This window comes from Pseudophryne corroboree, assembly GCF_028390025.1.
Source record: "Pseudophryne corroboree isolate aPseCor3 chromosome 6 unlocalized genomic scaffold, aPseCor3.hap2 SUPER_6_unloc_5, whole genome shotgun sequence".
Taxonomy (NCBI): domain Eukaryota; kingdom Metazoa; phylum Chordata; class Amphibia; order Anura; family Myobatrachidae; genus Pseudophryne; species Pseudophryne corroboree.
Genome location: NW_026967606.1, coordinates 567,567 through 590,000, shown reverse-complemented (window position 1 = coordinate 590,000; position 22,434 = coordinate 567,567). Strand labels below are relative to the sequence as shown.

Below are 22,434 nucleotides of genomic sequence, written 5' to 3'. Positions count from 1 at the left end.
GGACTGTGGATATTGACCATGCCAGGAGAGCATGGTATGTGTATTATTAATAATATTAGCAGTTTCTTATATAGTGCAGCATAGTCCGTTGCGCTTTACAATTAGAACAGTTATAGAACAAAACTGGGTAAAAACAGACAGACTTAGAGGTAGGAAGGCCCTGCTCGCAAGCTTACACTGGACATTGATACACAAGGTCAGATGCTACCTATTGCATAATGGTCCACCAGATTGCAGAGGTTCTTAATGGGCTGCATGATATGGTCACACAGTGATGTTGGCCTGTGATCAGGAGGGTGTGAGAGTAAAGAAAGACAAGATATGGGAGGTTATGTGGACTGTACAGAGAGGATGTAATTAGATAGGGAAGCATTGAAGGTTATGTGGAATTTGATAGACTTGTCTGAAGAGATGAGTTTTCAGGGAACGTTTGAAGGTTTGGAGACTAGAGGAGAGTCTTATTGTGCGTGGGAGAGCATTCCACAGAGTGGGTGAAGCCCGGATAAAGTCCTGTAATTTTGGTGTGAACAAGTAATGAGTGTAAAGAAAAAAGATTATTCCTAATCAGGAATTGAATACAGGCGCTTTAGAAATAAATTTAAAGACCACTTTGACAATAATTAATAATTGCTGCTCTCAAAAGGTATTCTGTTATAACTGATAAATACTAAAAAACTATAAATACTATAATAGGGAGCGCAAACATATATTATATCATAAAAACTATTTATTATTGATAAAACAGCATATTTTTGACCATACGATAACTACTGATGAGCCAATTGGTAAATAGATAGGAACAATTACTTATACCATATAGTGTTAGATAAAAATAATTATAAGCATAGTCCCCTATTGGTTGTAATAAAGGAAATCCAGTATATCCAACGATGAAGAAAATGTATAATTGACGTTCCTTATTAACCCAACAAATCATTCAGTCAGCTGAGTCCCTGTTGTTATGGTCAATTAGCTGCTGTGTTCAAGATTGCCTCATTATCGATGATAGTTTTGATGTGATAGCACACACAGAGATTTTTTCAACTGTAATTGATTAATAGTTCCTTAGCAACGTATTTTTGACACCACTATGCCGTATTCAAGATGATGAAAGATTCTCACCAAGATGCAGTGTGAAAAACAGTTCACACCTTCACACCTTCTGAGGAAACCGGCATGATCTAAGCCGGAGAAACGCGTCAAGGAGTTTGAACACGATACTGCTGAGCCGCAAGATTAATATACCATTGGTCCCAGGACGTCTACATTCAGCTGTACGAGCGACCTGTCAGTGTCCCTAGGTGTGCCTCATCGCTACTATCTCCAACTTGGCTGCTTGCCTATTTCCAGTGCCGGGCGGTCCTTGTGTCATAGGACCCGGCACCAACGTTAACATCCACCGCCGCATAGCCGCTACATCCTTGTGCCATAGGATACGGCTTTTCACACTGCATCTTGGTGAGAATCTTTCATCATCTTGAATACGGCATAGTGGTGTCAAAAATACGTTGCAAAGGAACTATTAATCAATTACAGTTGAAAAAATCTCTGTGTGTGCTATCACATCAAAACTATCATCGATAATGAGGCAATCTTGAACACCGCAGCTAATTGACCATAACAACAGGGACTCAGCTGACTGAATGATTTGTTGGGTTAATAAGGAACGTCAATTATACATTTTCTTCATCGTTGGATATACTGGATTTCCTTTATTACAACCAATAGGGGACTATGCTTATAATTATTTTTATCTAACACTATATGGTATAAGTAATTGTTCCTATCTATTTACCAATTGGCTCATCAGCAGTTATCGTATGGTGAAAAATATGCTGTTTTATCAATAATAAATTGTTTTTATGATATAATATATGTTTGCGCTCCCTATTATAGTATTTATAGTTTTTAAGTAATGAGTGTGGATGAGAGACGTAGATCTTGTGCAGAGCGGAGAGGTCGGGTTGGGAGATATTATGAGATAAGAGAAGTGATGTACGTTGGTGCAGTTTGGGTAATAGCCTTGTATGTGAGTAAAAGTATTTTATATTCAATACGGTAGAATACAGGTAACCAATGGAGGGACTGACAGAGCGGATCTGCAGACGATGAACGTCTAGCGAGGAAGATAAGCCTCACAGCTGCAGTCAGAATGGATTGTAGTGGTGAGAGGCTATGTCTGGGAAGACCGGTCAGCAGAGCCATCTTAACAGCAGTGTAGGCCCCTGGGCACAGCAATGCACTGGGCCCCCTACCCATCCTCCAGTGGTAGGGGTGGGGGGTGCTATCAGCAGCAGCATTGATGTCCTGCGGGCGGTAGGGGGTGTTCTATTTTCCTCTCAGCTTGTAGGACCTGGAGCAGTAATTTCTGCTAATTACTCCTTTACTGCACAGATGAGGCTAAACTGTAGAAGGTGGCATTGGGCTGAATGAACAGGCCCTGGTACATGACTTCCAGGGTGGTAGGGGGTGTTTAATACGCAGGGGAGGGGTGGATAGTGGAGTGGGCTTAATGTTTATCATTTTCCGGTGAGAGGGCAGCTTGCTTGACTGCAGATATCTCAAGTTCCTGAAAATATATTTCTTAGCTTTGAATGGGATAAAAAACTAGAGAGTCCCACCTTTCAGAAGGTTCTGAGGGCTTGGGGATCAGAGTTAAGAAGCCAGAGGAATTCACCAACGAATATCTAAAACTGCATATTAGGCGTGTGGAGCTGGAGCAGGGACCAGCTGCTTGAAGGCTGATATCTCTGGTTCTGGGCAAAGTAGAAACAAGCTGACAGTGTCCACTAAAAGGGGAGAGTCACAGATTGTGGCTTATACCCTCAGAAATACTCTAAGTCAGACACAACCTGAGATTTCTGACTGGAAGATCAATTAACAGGCTTGGATGGGGACCATTGCTTTCAAGTCAGATATCTCTGGTTCCCCAGGGATTTTCAAAAATCTGGTACCCCTGGAAAGAGGGGACCCTCAGTTATCAGCCTAGGGCCCTTATTCTCTTGGGGCCCTTGGGCAAGAGCCCATTGAGCCCATACGAAAAGACGTCCCTGCCGGTCAGGAGACTATTACAATAATCAGTGCGGGAGATGATGAGAGCATGGATTAGAGTGTTTGCTGTGTCTTGTGTAAGATAAGTGCGTATTCTGGATAAGTTTCTTAGATACATGTAACATGATTTAGAGACAGATTGAATGTGTAGAACAAAGGACAGATCAGAGTCAGGTATGATACCCCATATTACTCTCCATCCCCTTCTGTCATAACTCACCCTCAGTTACTCACTCTCCATCCCCTTCTGTCATTACTCACCCCATATTACTCTCCATCCCCTTCTGTCATTACTCACCCCATGTTACTCTCCATCCCCTTCTGTCATTACTCACCCCATGTTACTCACTCTCCATCCCCTTCTGTCATTACTCACCCAATGTTACTCTCTATCCCCTTCTGTCATTACTCACCCCATGTTACTCACTCTCCATCCCCTTCTGTCATTACTCACCCAATGTTACTCTACATCCCCTTCTGTCATTACTCACCCCATATTCCTCTCCATCCCCTTCTGTCACTACCCACCAAATGTTACACTCCATCCCCTTCTGTCATTACTCACCAAATGTTACACTCCATCTCCTTCTGTCATTACTCACCAAATGTTACACTCCATCCTCTTTTGTCATTACTCACCAAATGTTACACTCCATCCCCTTCTGTCATTACTCACCCCATGTTACTCTCCATCCCCTTCTGTCATTACTCACCAAATGTTACACTCCATCCCCTTCTATCATTACTCACCAAATGTTACACTCCATCCCCTTCTGTCATTACTCACCCCATGTTACTCTCCATCCCCTTCTGTCATTATTCACCAAAGTTACACTCCATCCCCTTCTGTCATTACTCAACCCATGTTACTCTCCATCCCCTTCTGTCATTACTCACCCCATGTTACTCTCCATCCCCTTCTGTCATTACTCACCAAATTTTACACTCCATCCCCTTCTGTCATTACTCACCAAATGTTACACTCCATCCCCTTCTGTCATTACTCACCCCATGTTACTCTACAACCCCTTCTGTCATTACTCACCCCATGTTACTCTCCATCCCCTTCTGTCATTACTCACCCCATGTTACTCACTCTCCATCCCCTTCTGTCATTACTCACCCAATGTTACTCTCTATCCCCTTCTGTCATTACTCACCCCATATTCCTCTCCATCCCCTTCTGTCATTACTCACCAAATGTTAGACTCCATCCACTTCTGTCACTACCCACCAAATGTTACACTCCATCCCCTTCTATCATTACTCACCAAATGTTACACTCCACCCCTTCTGTCATTACTCACCCCATGTTACTCACTCTCCATCCCCTTCTGTCATTACTCACCCAATGTTACTCTCTATCCCCTTCTGTCATTACTCACCCCATGTTACTCACTCTCCATCCCCTTCTGTCATTACTCACCCAATGTTACTCTACATCCCCTTCTGTCATTACTCACCCCATATTCCTCTCCATCCCCTTCTGTCATTACTCACACCATGTTACTCACTCTCCATCCCCTTCTGTCATTACTCACCCAATGTTACTCTCTATCCCCTTCTGTCATTACTCACCCCATGTTACTCACTCTCCATACCCTTCTGTCATTACTCACCCAATGTTACTCTACATCCCCTTCTGTCATTACTCACCCCATATTCCTCTCCATCCCCTTCTGTCATTACTCACCAAATGTTACACTCCATCCCCTTCTGTCACTACCCACCAAATGTTACACTCCATCCCCTTCTATCATTACTCACCAAATGTTACACTCCATCCCCTTCTGTCATTACTCACCCCATGTTACTCTCCATCCCCTTCTGTCATTATTCACCAAAGTTACACTCCATCCCCTTCTGTCATTACTCACCCCATGTTACTCTCCATCCCCTTCTGTCATTACTCACCCCATGTTACTCTCCATCCCCTTCTGTCATTACTCACCAAATGTTACACTCCATCCCCTTCTCTCATTACTCACCAAATGTTACACTCCATCCCCTTCTGTCATTACTAACCAAATGTTACACTCCATCCCCTTCTGTCATTACTCACCCCATGTTACTCTACATCCCCTTCTGTCATTACTCACACCATGTTACTCTACATCCCCTTCTGTCATTACTCACCCAATGTTACTCTCCATCCCCTTCTGTCATTACTCACCCCATGTTACTCTCCATCCCTTTCTGTCATTACTCACCCCATGTTACTCTCCATCCCCTTCTGTCATTACTCACCAAATGTTACTCACACTCCATCCCCTTCTGTCATTACTCACCCCATGTTACTCACTCTCCAGCCCCTTCTATCATTACTCACGCCATGTTATACTCCATCCCCTTCTGTCATTACTCACCTCATGTTCCTCTACATCCGCTTCTGTCCTTACTCACCCAATGTTACTCTCCATCCCCTTCTGTCATTACTCACCCCATGTTACTCTCCATACCTTTCTGTCATTACTCACCCCATGTTACTCTCCATCCCCTTCTGTCATTACTCACACTCCATCCCGTTCTGTCATTACTCACCCCATGTTACTCACTCTCCAGCCCCTTCTATCATTACTCACCCCATGTTACTCTCCATCCCTTTCTGTCATTACTCACCCCATGTTACTCTCCATCCCCTTCTGTCATTACTCACCCCATGTTACTCTCCATCCCCTTCTGTCATTACTCACCATCCCCTTCTGTCATTACTCACCAAATGTTACATTCCATCCCTTTCTGTCATTACTCACCCCATGTTACTCTCCATCCCCTTCTGTCATTACTCACCAAATGTTACTCACACTCCATCCCCTTCTGTCATTACTCACCCCATGTTACTCACTCTCCAGCCCCTTCTATCATTACTCACCAAATGTTACACTCCATCCCCTTCTCTCATTACTCACCAAATGTTACACTCCATCCCCTTCTGTCACTACTCACCAAATGTTACAGTCCATCCCCTTCTGTCATTACTCACCCCATGTTACTCTACATCCCCTTCTGTCATTACTCACCCCATGTTACTCTACATCCCCTTCTGTCCTTACTCACCCAATGTTACTCTCCATCCCCTTCTGTCATTACTCACCCCATGTTACTCTCCATCCCTTTCTGTCATTACTCACCCCATGTTACTCTCAATCCCCTTCTGTCATTACTCACCAAATGTTACTCACACTCCATCCCCTTCTGTCATTACTCACCCCATGTTACTCACTCTCAAGCCCCTTCTATCATTACTCACCCCATGTTATTCTCCATCCCTTTCTGTCATTACTCACCCCATGTTACTCTCCATCCCCTTCTGTCATTACTCACCCCATGTTACTCTCCATCCCTTTCTGTCATTACTCACCCCATGTTACACTCCATCCCCTTCTGTCATTACTCACCCCATGTTACTCTCCATCCCCTTCTGTCATTACTCACCAAATGTTACACTCCATCCCCTTCTGTCATTACTCACCCCATGTTACTCTCCATCCCCTTCTGTCATTACTCACCAAATGTTACACTCCATACCCTTCTATCATTACTCACCAAATGTTAGACTCCATCCCCTTCTGTCATTACTCACCAAATGTTACACTCCATCCCCTTCTGTCATTACTCACCCCATGTTACTCTCCATCCCCTTCTGTCATTACTCACCAAATGTTACACTCCATCTCCTTCTGTCATTACTCACCCCATGTTACTCTCCATCCCCTTCTGTCATTACTCACCCCATGTTACTCTCCATCCCCTTCTGTCATTACTCACCAAATGTTACACTCCATCCCCTTCTGTCATTACTCACCAAATGTTACACTCCATCCCCTTCTGTCATTACTCACCCCATGATACTCTACATCCCCTTCTGTCATTACTCACCCCATGTTACTCTCCATCCCCCTCTGTCATTACTCACCCCATGTTACTCTCCATCCCCTTCTGTCATTACTCACCCCATGTTACTCTCCATCCCTTTCTGTCATTACTCACCCAATGTTACTCTCCATCCCCTTCTGTCATTACTCACCCGATGCTACTCTCCATCCCCTTCTGTCATTACTCACCAAATGTTATACTCCATCCCCTTCTGTCATTACTCACCCCATGTTACTCTACATCCCCTTCTGTCATTACACACCAAATGTTACACTCCATCCCCTTCTGTCATTACTCACCCCATGTTACTCTCCATCCCCTTCTGTCATTACTCACCCCATGTTACTCTCCATCCCCTTCTGTCATTACTCACCAAATGTTACACTCCATCCCCTTCTGTCATTACTCACCCCATGTTACTCTCCATCCCCTTCTGTCATTACTCACCAAATGTTACACTCCATCCCCTTCTGTCATTACTCACCCCATATTACTCTACATCCCATTCTGTCATTACTCACCCCATGTTACTCTCCATCCCCTTCTGTCATTACTCACCCCATGTTACTCTACATCCCCTTCTGTCATTACTCACCAAATGTTACACTCCATCCCCTTCTGTAATTACTCACCAAATGTTACACTCCATCCCCTTCTGTCATTACTCACCAAATGTTACACTCCATCCCCTTCTGTCATTACTCACCCCATATTACTCTACATCCCCTTCTGTCATTACTCACCCCATGTTACACTCCATCCCCTTCTGTCATTACTCACCCCATGTTACTCTACAACCCCTTCTGTCATTACTCACCCCATGTTACTCTCCATCCCCTTCTGTCATTACTCACCCCATGTTACTCACTCTCCATCCCCTTCTGTCATTACTCACCCAATGTTACTCTCTATCCCCTTCTGTCATTACTCACCCCATGTTACTCACTCTCCATCCCCTTCTGTCATTACTCACCCAATGTTACTCTACATCCCCTTCTGTCATTACTCACCCCATATTCCTCTCCATCCCCTTCTGTCATTACTCACCAAATGTTAGACTCCATCCCCTTCTGTCACTACCCACCAAATGTTACACTCCATCCCCTTCTATCATTACTCACCAAATGTTACACTCCACCCCCTTCTGTCATTACTCACCCCATGTTACTCACTCTCCATCCCCTTCTGTCATTACTCACCCAATGTTACTCTCTATCCCCTTCTGTCATTACTCACCCCATGTTACTCACTCTCCATCCCCTTCTGTCATTACTCACCCAATGTTACTCTACATCCCCTTCTGTCATTACTCACCCCATATTCCTCTCCATCCCCTTCTGTCATTACTCACACCATGTTACTCACTCTCCATCCCCTTCTGTCATTACTCACCCAATGTTACTCTCTATCCCCTTCTGTCATTACTCACCCCATGTTACTCACTCTCCATACCCTTCTGTCATTACTCACCCAATGTTACTCTACATCCCCTTCTGTCATTACTCACCCCATATTCCTCTCCATCCCCTTCTGTCATTACTCACCAAATGTTACACTCCATCCCCTTCTGTCACTACCCACCAAATGTTACACTCCATCCCCTTCTATCATTACTCACCAAATGTTACACTCCATCCCCTTCTGTCATTACTCACCCCATGTTACTCTCCATCCCCTTCTGTCATTATTCACCAAAGTTACACTCCATCCCCTTCTGTCATTACTCACCCCATGTTACTCTCCATCCCCTTCTGTCATTACTCACCCCATGTTACTCTCCATCCCCTTCTGTCATTACTCACCAAATGTTACACTCCATCCCCTTCTCTCATTACTCACCAAATGTTACACTCCATCCCCTTCTGTCATTACTAACCAAATGTTACACTCCATCCCCTTCTGTCATTACTCACCCCATGTTACTCTACATCCCCTTCTGTCATTACTCACACCATGTTACTCTACATCCCCTTCTGTCATTACTCACCCAATGTTACTCTCCATCCCCTTCTGTCATTACTCACCCCATGTTACTCTCCATCCCTTTCTGTCATTACTCACCCCATGTTACTCTCCATCCCCTTCTGTCATTACTCACCAAATGTTACTCACACTCCATCCCCTTCTGTCATTACTCACCCCATGTTACTCACTCTCCAGCCCCTTCTATCATTACTCACGCCATGTTATACTCCATCCCCTTCTGTCATTACTCACCTCATGTTCCTCTACATCCGCTTCTGTCCTTACTCACCCAATGTTACTCTCCATCCCCTTCTGTCATTACTCACCCCATGTTACTCTCCATACCTTTCTGTCATTACTCACCCCATGTTACTCTCCATCCCCTTCTGTCATTACTCACACTCCATCCCGTTCTGTCATTACTCACCCCATGTTACTCACTCTCCAGCCCCTTCTATCATTACTCACCCCATGTTACTCTCCATCCCTTTCTGTCATTACTCACCCCATGTTACTCTCCATCCCCTTCTGTCATTACTCACCCCATGTTACTCTCCATCCCCTTCTGTCATTACTCACCCCATGTTACTCTCCATCCCCTTCTGTCATTACTCACCAAATGTTACATTCCATCCCTTTCTGTCATTACTCACCCCATGTTACTCTCCATCCCCTTCTGTCATTACTCACCAAATGTTACTCACACTCCATCCCCTTCTGTCATTACTCACCCCATGTTACTCACTCTCCAGCCCCTTCTATCATTACTCACCAAATGTTACACTCCATCCCCTTCTCTCATTACTCACCAAATGTTACACTCCATCCCCTTCTGTCATTACTCACCAAATGTTACAGTCCATCCCCTTCTGTCATTACTCACCCCATGTTACTCTACATCCCCTTCTGTCATTACTCACCCCATGTTACTCTACATCCCCTTCTGTCCTTACTCACCCAATGTTACTCTCCATCCCCTTCTGTCATTACTCACCCCATGTTACTCTCCATCCCTTTCTGTCATTACTCACCCCATGTTACTCTCAATCCCCTTCTGTCATTACTCACCAAATGTTACTCACACTCCATCCCCTTCTGTCATTACTCACCCCATGTTACTCACTCTCAAGCCCCTTCTATCATTACTCACCCCATGTTATTCTCCATCCCTTTCTGTCATTACTCACCCCATGTTACTCTCCATCCCCTTCTGTCATTACTCACCCCATGTTACTCTCCATCCCTTTCTGTCATTACTCACCCCATGTTACACTCCATCCCCTTCTGTCATTACTCACCCCATGTTACTCTCCATCCCCTTCTGTCATTACTCACCAAATGTTACACTCCATCCCCTTCTGTCATTACTCACCCCATGTTACTCTCCATCCCCTTCTGTCATTACTCACCAAATGTTACACTCCATACCCTTCTATCATTACTCACCAAATGTTAGACTCCATCCCCTTCTGTCATTACTCACCAAATGTTACACTCCATCCCCTTCTGTCATTACTCACCCCATGTTACTCTCCATCCCCTTCTGTCATTACTCACCAAATGTTACACTCCATCTCCTTCTGTCATTACTCACCCCATGTTACTCTCCATCCCCTTCTGTCATTACTCACCCCATGTTACTCTCCATCCCCTTCTGTCATTACTCACCAAATGTTACACTCCATCCCCTTCTGTCATTACTCACCAAATGTTACACTCCATCCCCTTCTGTCATTACTCACCCCATGATACTCTACATCCCCTTCTGTCATTACTCACCCCATGTTACTCTACATCCCCCTCTGTCATTACTCACCCCATGTTACTCTCCATCCCCTTCTGTCATTACTCACCCCATGTTACTCTCCATCCCTTTCTGTCATTACTCACCCAATGTTACTCTCCATCCCCTTCTGTCATTACTCACCCGATGCTACTCTCCATCCCCTTCTGTCATTACTCACCAAATGTTATACTCCATCCCCTTCTGTCATTACTCACCCCATGTTACTCTACATCCCCTTCTGTCATTACTCACCAAATGTTACACTCCATCCCCTTCTGTCATTACTCACCCCATGTTACTCTCCATCCCCTTCTGTCATTACTCACCCCATGTTACTCTCCATCCCCTTCTGTCATTACTCACCAAATGTTACACTCCATCCCCTTCTGTCATTACTCACCCCATGTTACTCTCCATCCCCTTCTGTCATTACTCACCAAATGTTACACTCCATCCCCTTCTGTCATTACTCACCCCATATTACTCTACATCCCATTCTGTCATTACTCACCCCATGTTACTCTCCATCCCCTTCTGTCATTACTCACCCAATGTTACTCTACATCCCCTTCTGTCATTACTCACCAAATGTTACACTCCATCCCCTTCTGTAATTACTCACCAAATGTTACACTCCATCCCCTTCTGTCATTACTCACCAAATGTTACACTCCATCCCCTTCTGTCATTACTCACCCCATATTACTCTACATCCCCTTCTGTCATTACTCACCCCATGTTACACTCCATCCCCTTCTGTCATTACTCACCCCATGTTACTCACTCTCCAGCCCCTTCTATCTTTACTCACCCCATGTTACTCTCCATCCCTTTCTGTCATTACTCACCCCATGTTACTCTCCATCCCCTTCTGTCATTACTCACCCCATGTTACTCTCCATCCCCTTCTGTCATTACTCACCCCATGTTACTCTCCATCCCCTTCTGTCATTACTCATCCCATGTTACTCACTCTCCAGCCCCTTCTATCATTACTCACGCGATGTTACACTCCATCCCCTTCTGTCATTACTCACCCCATGTTACTCTACATCCCCTTCTGTCATTACTCACCCCATGTTACTCTACATCCCCTTCTGTCATTACTCACCCAATGTTACTCTCCATCCCCTTCTGTCATTACTCACCCCATGTTACTCTCCGTCCCTTTCTGTCATTACTCACCCCATGTTACTCTCCATCCCCTTCTGTCATTACTCACCAAATGTTACTCACACTCCATCCCCTTCTGTCATTACTCACCCCATGTTACTCACTCTCCAGCCCCTTCTATCATTACTCACCCCATATTACTCTCCATCCCTTTCTGTCATTACTCACCCCATGTTACTCTCCATCCCCTTCTGTCTTTACTCACCCTTTGTTACTCTCCATCCCTTTCTGTCATTACTCACCCCATGTTACACTCCATCCCCTTCTGTCATTACTCACCCCATGTTACTCTCCATCCCCTTCTGTCATTACTCACCAAATGTTACACTCCATCCCCTTCTGTCATTACTCACCCCATGTTACTCTCCATCCCCTTCTGTCATTACTCACCAAATGTTACACTCCATCCCCTTCTGTCATTACTCACCAAATGTTACACTCCATCCCCTTCTGTCATTACTCACCAAATGTTACACTCCATCCCCTTCTGTCATTACTCACCCTCAGTTACTCTCCATCCCCTTCTGTCATTACTCACCAAATGTTACACTCCATCTCCTTCTGTCATTACTCACCCCATGTTACTCTCCATCCCCTTCTGTCATTACTCACCCCATGTTACTCTCCATCCTCTTCTGTCATTACTCACCAAATGTTACACTCCATCCCCTTCTGTCATTTCTTACCCCATGTTACTCTACATCCCCTTCTGTCATTACTCACCCCATGTTACTCTCCATCCCCTTCTGTCATTACTCACCCCATGTTACTCTCCATCCCTTTCTGTCATTACTCACCAAATGTTACTCTCCATCCCCTTCTGTCATTACTCACCCCATGTTACTCTCCATCCCTTTCTGTCATTACTCACCCCATGTTACTCTACATCCCCTTCTGTCATTACTCACCCCATGTTACTTTCCATCCCCTTCTGTCATTACTCACCCCATGTTACTATACATCCCCTTCTGTCATTACTCACCCCATGTTACTCTCCATCCCCTTCTGTCATTACTCACCCCATGTTATTCTCCATCCCCTTCTGTCATTACTCACCCCATGTTACTCTCCATCCCCTTCTGTCATTACTCAAAAAATGTTACACTCCATCTCCTTCTGTCATTACTCACCCCATGTTACTCTCCATCCCCTTCTGTCATTACTCACCCCATGTTACTCTCCATCCCCTTCTGTCATTACTCACCAAATGTTACACTCCATCCCCTTCTGTCATTACTCACCCCATGTTACTCTACATCCCCTTCTGTCATTACTCACCCCATGTTACTCTCCATCCCCTTCTGTCATTACTCACCCCATGTTATTCTCCATCCCCTTCTGTCATTACTCACCAAATGTTACACTCCATCCCCTTCTGTCATTACTCACCCCATGTTACTCTCCATCCCCTTCTGTCATTACTCACCAAATGTTACTCACACTCCATCCCCTTTTGTCATTACTCACCCCATGTTACTCACTCTCCAGCCCCTTCTATCATTACTCACCCCCCGTAGTACTCGCCCTCCATCCTCTTCCGTCATCACTCACCCCGTGGTACTCACCCTCCATCCCCTTCTGTAATTACTTACCCCATGTTACTCTCCATCCCCTTCTGTCATTACTCACCCCATATTACTCTCTATCCCCTTCTGTCATTACTCACCCCATGTTACTCTCCAGCCCCGTCTGTCGTTACTCACCCCCCCCTACCTGTGGTACTCGCCCTTAATCCCCTTCTGTCATTAGTCACGCCCCGTGGTACTCACCCTCCATCCCCTTCTGTCATTACTCACCCCCCGTGGTACTCACCCTTCATCCCCTTCTGTCATTACTTACCACCCCCTCCATTCTCTCTTCTATTAGGCAGTGCTGATTCTGCTTGTACACAGATATAAAGTCAGCGTTGTACAGAAACATTGCATTTCAGAACATCTCTGAATCAGGATCTAAGTATGTTCTCACTCACTTTATATATTATGTTACATATTCTCTCCCTTTTCCGGTACATAGGGCCTAATTCAGACCTGATTGCAGCAGCAAATTTGTTAGCAAATGGGCAAAACCATGTGCACTGCAGGTGGGGTAGATGTAACATGTGCACTGCAGGTGGGGCAGATGTACCATGTGCAGAGAGAATTAGATTTGGGTGGGTTATTTTGTTACTGTGCAGGGTATAATACTGGCTGCTTTATTTTTAGATTTCAGTTTGAACACACCCCACCCAAATCTAACCCTCTCTGCACGTGTTATATTTGCCCCCCCCCCCCCTCCCCCTCGCCCATCCCCTGCAGTGCACATGGTTTTTCCCTTTTGCTAACAGATTTGCTGCTGTGGTCAGGTCTGGATTAGGCGCATACTCTGATATCAATACATTTCTTACTGGGGTAAATACTGGAGACAATGGGAGGCAATCGCCTCCAGGCGCCAGCCCTTAGTGGGAATAAGCAGAGAGCCCAGGGGGGTATGTCCCGCAGCCCCACCTCTCCCCGTCTGGGTGCTGCTGCGGTGGTAGTAGTGAAGGGGGGGAGGTGGAGGGGGAATGACCTGCAGGAGGCAGAGCCCCTCCCACAGCAGCTGGCACTTACGGGGAGAGACTTTCTATTGAGTGCATACTCCCCCCCACCCTAATGTCCCCTCCTCCTTGCAACTGCACAGGGGGTTCACCGGAGCAGATGTTCCAGGTTGGGCCCCTCTAACAAGCCCGGGGCCAGGTAATTAGTACCCCAGGAGAGAGAGTGTGGGTGCTGCCGGGATGGGGTGTTGTTGGTGGTGAATTCACGCTGAGGGCAGGGGGGGGGGGGGGGGGCACCAACAACCATCTTTCCGCCAGACGCCTAGCATGACCCTCTGCCCCCGACTCTTCCACTGCTGCCCTCTTACTCTCTCCTCTTTACCAATACTTCTATCTTCTTCCTCAGACTACAATAGCACAATACAAGAACAGAGAGGAACCAACTGTACCAGCGGCGTCTACTTCAAGCAGGATGACACCGACGTGCGCAATTACCCCAAGAAGGCTTGTCAGTTTGTACGGGACAATCTGCAGGACTGTTCTGGGATTGGAAATGACACAACATATGGATATTCCTATGGAACCCCGTGTGTGCTCATCAAAATGAACAAGGTGACAATGTGTAGTACTGTATGCAGGGGTCAATTTACTAACATATGGGTTTATAGAAGTGGAGGAGGTTGCCCATAGTGATCAAATACATTCTACTTTTCTTTTGTCTAGCGCCTTCTAGAAGATAATAGCAAGAATCTGATTGGTTGCTATAAGCAACATCACCACTTCTAAAACTCTGCACTTTAGTAATTATACCCCTAAGTCTCTGTCAAACACTTCCTCCATCCTCTCCATATATAGCACTTACCCCCATATCCCTTGCATCACATTTCCTCCATCACACTCTTCCTCATCCATACATATCTCCTCTCCCTCTATCTCATCTGTCCTCCATCACACTCTTCCTCTCTCCCATCCATACATATCTCCTCTCCCTCTCCCTCTATCTCATCTGTCCTCCATCACACTCTTCCTCTCTCCCATCCATACATATCTCCTCTCCCTCTCATCTGTCCTCCATCACACTCTTCCTCTCTCCCATCCATACATATCTCCTCTCCCTCTATCTCTCATCTGTCCTCCATCACACTCTTCCTCTCTCCCATCCATACATAGCACCTCTCCCTCTATCTCATCTGTCCTCCATCACACTCTCCCTCTCTCCCATCCATACATATCTCCTCTCCCTCTCCCTCTCATCTGTCCTCCATCACACTCTTCCTCATCCATACATATCTCCTCTCCCTCTATCCCATCTGTCCTCCATCACACTCTTCCTCTCTCCCATCCATACATAGCACCTCTCCCTCTATCTCATCTGTCCTCCATCACACTCTCCCTCTCTCCCATCCATACATATCTCCTCTCCCTCTCCCTCTCATCTGTCCTCCATCACACTCTTCCTCTCTCCCATCCATACATATCTCCTCTCCCTCTATCTCTCATCTGTCCTCCATCACACTCTTCCTCTTTCCCATCTGTCCTCCATCACACTCTTCCTCTTTCCCATCCATACATATCTCCTCTCCCTCTATCCCATCTGTCCTCCATCACACTCTTCCTCTCTCCCATCCATACATATCTCCTCTCCCTCTATCCCATCTGTCCTCCATCACACTCTTCCTCTCTCCCATCCATACATATCTCCTCTCCCTCTATCTCACCTGTCCTCCATCACACTCTTCCTCTTTCCCATCCATACATATCTCCACTCCCTCTATCTCATCTGTCCTCCATCACACTCTTCCTCTTTCCCATCCATACATAGCTCCTCTCCCTCTCTCTCATCTGTCCTCCATCACACTCTTCCTCTTTCCCATCCATACATAGCTCCTCTCCCTCTATCCCATCTGTCCTCCCATCACACTCTTCCTCTCTCCCATCCATACATATCTCCTCTCCCTCTATCTCTCATCTGTCCTCCATCACACTCTTCCTCTCTCCCATCCATACATATCTCCTCTCCCTCTATCTCATCTGTCCTCCATCACACTCTTCCTTTTTCCCATCCATACATATCTCCTCTCCCTCTATCTCTCATCTGTCCTCCATCACACTCTTCCTCTTTCCCATCTGTCCTCCATCACACTCTTCCTCTTTCCCATCCATACATATCTCCTCTCCCTCTATCCCATCTGTCCTCCATCACACTCTTCCTCTCTCCCATCCATACATATCTCCTCTCCCTCTATCCCATCTGTCCTCCATCACACTCTTCCTCTCTCCCATCCATACATAGCTCCTCTCCCTCTCTCCCATCTGTCCTCCATCACACTCTTCCTCTTTCCCATCCATACATAGCACCTCTCCCTCTATCCCATCTGTCCTCCATCACACTCTTCCTCTCTCCCATCCATACATATCTCCTCTCCCTCTATCTCATCTGTCCTCCATCACACTCTTCCTCTCTCCCATCCATACATAGCACCTCTCCCTCTATCTCATCTGTCCTCCATCACACTCTTCCTCTCTCCCATCCATACATAGCACCTCTCCCTCTATCTCTCATCTGTCCTCCATCACACTCTTCCTCTCTCCCATCTGTCCTCCATCACACTCTTCCTCTTTCCCATCCATACATATCTCCTCTCCCTCTATCCCATCTGTCCTCCATCACACTCTTCCTCTCTCCCATCCATACATATCTCCTCTCCCTCTATCTCTCATCTGTCCTCCATCACACTCTTCCTCTCTCCCATCTGTCCTCCATCACACTCTTCCTCTTTCCCATCCATACATATCTCCTCTCCCTCTATCCCATCTGTCCTCCATCACACTCTTCCTCTCTCCCATCCATACATATCTCCTCTCCCTCTATCTCTCATCTGTCCTCCATCACACTCTTCCTCTCTCCCATCTGTCCTCCATCACACTCTTCCTCTTTCCCATCCATACATATCTCCTCTCCCTCTATCCCATCTGTCCTCCATCACACTCTTCCTCTCTCCCATCCATACATATCTCCTCTCCCTCTATCTCATCTGTCCTCCATCACACTCTTCCTCTCTCCCATCCATACATATCTCCTCTCCCTCTATCTCTCATCTGTCCTCCATCACACTCTTCCTCTCTCCCATCTGTCCTCCATCACACTCTTCCTCTTTCCCATCCATACATATCTCCTCTCCCTCTATCCCATCTGTCCTCCATCACACTCTTCCTCTTTCCCATCCATACATATCTCCTCTCCCTCTATCTCATCTGTCCTCCATCACACTCTTCCTCTTTCCCATCCATACATATCTCCTCTCCCTCTATCCCATCTGTCCTCCATCACACTCTTCCTCTTTCCCATCCATACATATCTCCTCTCCCTCTATCCCATCTGTCCTCCATCACACTCTTCCTCTTTCCCATCCATACATATCTCCTCTCCCTCTATCCCATCTGTCCTCCATCACACTCTTCCTCTTTCCCATCCATACATATCTCCTCTCCCTCTATCCCATCTGTCCTCCATCACACTCTTCCTCTTTCCCATCCATACATATCTCCTCTCCCTCTGTCCCATCTGTCCTCCATCACACTCTTCCTCTCTCCCATCCATACATAGCACCTCTCCCTCTATCTCATCTGTCCTCCATCACACTCTTCCTCTCTCCCATCCATACATATCTCCTCTCCCTCTATCTCTCATCTGTCCTCCATCACACTCTTCCTCTCTCTCATCTGTCCTCCATCACACTCTTCCTCTTTCCCATCCATACATATCTCCTCTCCCTCTATCTCTCATCTGTCCTCCATCACACTCTTCCTCTTTCCCATCCATACATATCTCCTCTCCCTCTATCCCATCTGTCCTCCATCACACTCTTCCTCTCTCCCATCCATACATATCTCCTCTCCCTCTATCTCTCATCTGTCCTCCATCACACTCTTCCTCTCTCCCATCCATACATAGCACCTCTCCCTCTATCTCATCTGTCCTCCATCGCACTCTTCCTCTCTCCCATCCATACATAGCACCTCTCCCTCTATCTCCTCTTTCCTCCATCACACTCTTCCTCTTTCCCATCCATACATAGCTCCTCTCCCTCTATCTCATGTGTCCTCCATCACACTCTTCCTCTTTCCCATCCATACATATCTCCTCTCCCTCTATCTCTCATCTGTCCTCCATCACACTCTTCCTCTCTCCCATCCATACATAGCACCTCTCCCTCTATCTCATCTGTCCTCCATCACACTCTTCCTCTCTCCCATCCATACATATCTCCTCTCCCTCTATCTCATCTGTCCTCCATCACACTCTTCCTCTCTCCCATCCATACATATCTCCTCTCCCTCTATCCCATCTGTCCTCCATCACACTCTTCCTCTTTCCCATCCATACATATCTCTTCTCCCTCTCTCCCATCTGTCCTCCATCACACTCTTCCTCTTTCCCATCCATACATATCTCCTCTCCCTCTATCTCATCTGTCCTCCATCACACTCTTCCTCTCTCCCATCCATACATATCTCCTCTCCCTCTATCTCTCATCTGTCCTCCATCACACTCTTCCTCTTTCACATCCATACATATCTCCTCTCCCTCTATCTCTCATCTGTCCTCCATCACACTCTTCCTCTTTCCCATCCATACATAGCTCCTCTCCCTCTCTCCCATCTGTCCTCCATCACACTCTTCCTCTTTCCCATCCATACATATCTCCTCTCCCTCTATCTCATCTGTCCTCCATCACACTCTTCCTCTCTCCCATCCATACATAGCACCTCTCCCTCTATCCCATCTGTCCTCCATCACACTCTTCCTCTCTCCCATCCATACATAGCACCTCTCCCTCTATCCCATCTGTCCTCCATCACACTCTTCCTCTTTCCCATCCATACATAGCTCCTCTCCCTCTATCTCATCTGTCCTCCATCACACTCTTCCTCTCTCCCATCCATACATATCTCCTCTCCCTCTATCTCTCATCTGTCCTCCATCAAACTCTTCCTCTTTCCCATCCATACATATCTCCTCTCCCTCTATCTCATCTGTCCTCCATCACACTCTTCCTCTTTCCCATCCATACATAGCTCCTCTCCCTCTATCTCATGTGTCCTCCATCACACTCTTCCTCTCTCCCATCCATACATATCTCCTCTCCCTCTATCTCATGTGTCCTACATCACACTCTTCCTCTCTCCCATCCATACATATCTCCTCTCCCTCTATCTCTCATCTGTCCTCCATCGCACTCTTCCTCTTTCCCATCCATACATATCTCCTCTCCCTCTATCTCTCATCTGTCCTCCATCGCACTCTTCCTCTTTCCCATCCATACATATCTCCTCTCCCTCTATCTCATGTGTCCTCCATCACACTCTTCCTCTTTCCCATCCATACATATCTCCTCTCCCTCTATCTCTCATCTGTCCTCTCATCACACTCTTCCTCTCTCCCATCCATACATAGCTCCTCTCCCTCTATCCCATCTGTCCTCCCATCACACTCTTCCTCTCTCCCATCCATACATAGCTCCTCTCCCTCTCTCCCATCTGTCCTCCATCACACTCTTCCTCTTTCCCATCCATACATAGCTCCTCTCCCTATATCTCATCTGTCTTCCATCACACTCTTCCTCTTTCCCATCCATACATATCTCCTATCCCTCTATCTCTCATCTGTCCTCTCATCGCACTCTTCCTCTCTCCCATCCATACATATCTCCTCTCCCTCTCATCTGTCCTCCATCACACTCTTCCTCTCTCCCATCCATACATAGCTCCTCTCCCTCTATCCCATCTGTTCTCTCATCACACTCTTCCTCTTTCCCATCCATACATATCTCCTCTCCCTCTATCTCTCATCTGTCCTCCATCGCACTCTTCCTCTCTCCCATCCATACATATCTCCTCTCCCTCTATCTCTCATCTGTCCTCCATCGCACTCTTCCTCTTTCCCATCCATACATATCTCCTCTCCCTCTCTCCCATCTGTCCTCCATCACACTCTTCCTCTCTCCCATCCATACATAGCAACTCTCCCTCTCTCCCATCTGTCCTCCATCACACTCTTCCTCTCTCCCATCCATACATAGCTCCTCTCCCTCTATCCCATCTGTCCTCCATCACACTCTTCCTCTTTCCCATCCATACATATCTCCTCTCCCTCAATCTCTCATCTGTCCTCCATCGCACTCTTCCTCTCTCCCATCCATACATAGCACCTCTCCCTCTATCCCATCTGTCCTCCATCACACTCTTCCTCTTTCCCATCCATACATATCTCCTCTCCCTCTATCTCTCATCTGTCCTCTCATCACACTCTTCCTCTCTCCCATCCATACATATCTCCTCTCCCCCTCTCTCATCTGTCCTCCATCACACTCTTCCTCTTTCCCATCCATACATATCTCCTCTCCCTCTATCTCATCTGTCTTCCATCACACTCTTCCTCTCTCCCATCCATACATATCTCCTCTCCCTCTATCCCATCTGTCCTCCATCACACTCTTCCTCTTTCCCATCCATACATATCTCCTCTCCCTCTATCTCTCATCTGTCCTCTCATCACACTCTTCCTCTCTCCCATCCATACATATCTCCTCTCCCCCTCTCTCATCTGTCCTCCATCACACTCTTCTTCTTTCCCATCCATACATATCTCCTCTCCCTCTATCTCATCTGTCCTCCATCACACTCTTCCTCTCTCCCATCCATACATATCTCCTCTCCCTCTATAACATCTGTCCTCCATCACACTCTTCCTCTTTCCTATCCATACATATCTCCTCTCCCTCTATCTCTCATCTGTCCTCTCATCACACTCTTCCTCTCTCCCATCCATACATAGCTCCTCTCCCTCTATCCCATCTGTCCTCCATCTCACTCTTCCTCTTTCCCATACATACATAGCTCCTCTCCCTCTCATCTGTCCTCCATCACACTCTTCCTCTTTCCCATCCATACATATCTCCTCTCCCTCTATCTCTCATCTGTCCTCTTATCACACTCTTCCTCTCTCCCATCCATACATAGCTCCTCTCCCTCTATCCCATCTGTCCTCCATCACACTCTTCCTCTCTCCCATCCATACATAGCTCCTCTCCCTCTATCCCATCTGTCCTCTCATCACACTCTTCCTCTTTCCCATCCATACATAGCTCCTCTACCTCTCTCCCATCTGTCCTCCATCACACTCTTCCTCTCTCCCATCCATACATAGCTCCTCTCCCTCTATCCCATCTGTCCTCTCATCACACTCTTCCTCTTTCCCATCCATACATATCTCCTCTCCCTCTATCTCATGTGTCCTCCATCACACTCTTCCTCTCTCCCATCCATACATAGCTCCTCTCCCTCTATCTCTCCTCCATCACACTCTTCCTCTCTCCCATCCATACATAGCTCCTCTCCCTCTATCTCATCTGTCCTCCATCACACTCTTCCTCTTTCCCATCCATACATAGCTCCTCTCCCTCTATCCCATCTGTCCTCCATCACACTCTTCCTCTCTCCCATCTGTCCTCCATCACAATCTTCCTCTCTCCCATCCATACATAGCTCCTCTCCCTCTATCCCATCTGTCCTCCATCACACTCTTCAACTTTCCCATCCATACATAGCTCCTCTCCCTCTATCCCATCTGTCCTCCATCACACTCTTCCTCTCTCCCATCCATACATATCTCCTCTCCCTCTATCCCATCTGTCCTCCATCACACTCTTCCTCTTTCCCATCCATACATATCTCCTCTCCCTCTATCTCTCATCTGTCCTCTCATCACACTCTTCCTCTCTCCCATCCATACATATCTCCTCTCCCTCTATCTCTCATCTGTCCTCCATCACACTCTTCCTCACTCCCATCCATACATATCTCCTCTCCCTCTATCTCTCATCTGTCCTCCATCACACTCTTCCTCTCTCCCATCCATACATAGCACCTCTCCCTCTCTCCCATCTGTCCTCCATCACACTCTTCCTCTTTCCCATCCATACATATCTCCTCTCCCTCTATCCCATCTGTCCTCCATCGCACTCTTCCTCTCTCCCATCCATACATAGCACCTCTCCCTCTATCT

The 22,434-nt window shown here is 46.6% G+C and overlaps 1 protein-coding gene across 1 annotated transcript in view; it reads left to right on the top strand.

Annotated features, from left to right (window-relative positions):
* The window catches only part of ATP1B2 (ATPase Na+/K+ transporting subunit beta 2), a 100,453-nt gene that overhangs the window by 36,163 nt on the left and 41,856 nt on the right, over window positions 1–22,434 (top strand). Inside the window, exon 4 of the mRNA XM_063950448.1 lies at window positions 14,773–14,978. Within this exon, the coding sequence (XP_063806518.1) occupies window positions 14,773–14,978 (206 nt within the window). The remainder of the gene's footprint in view (window positions 1–14,772; window positions 14,979–22,434) is intronic.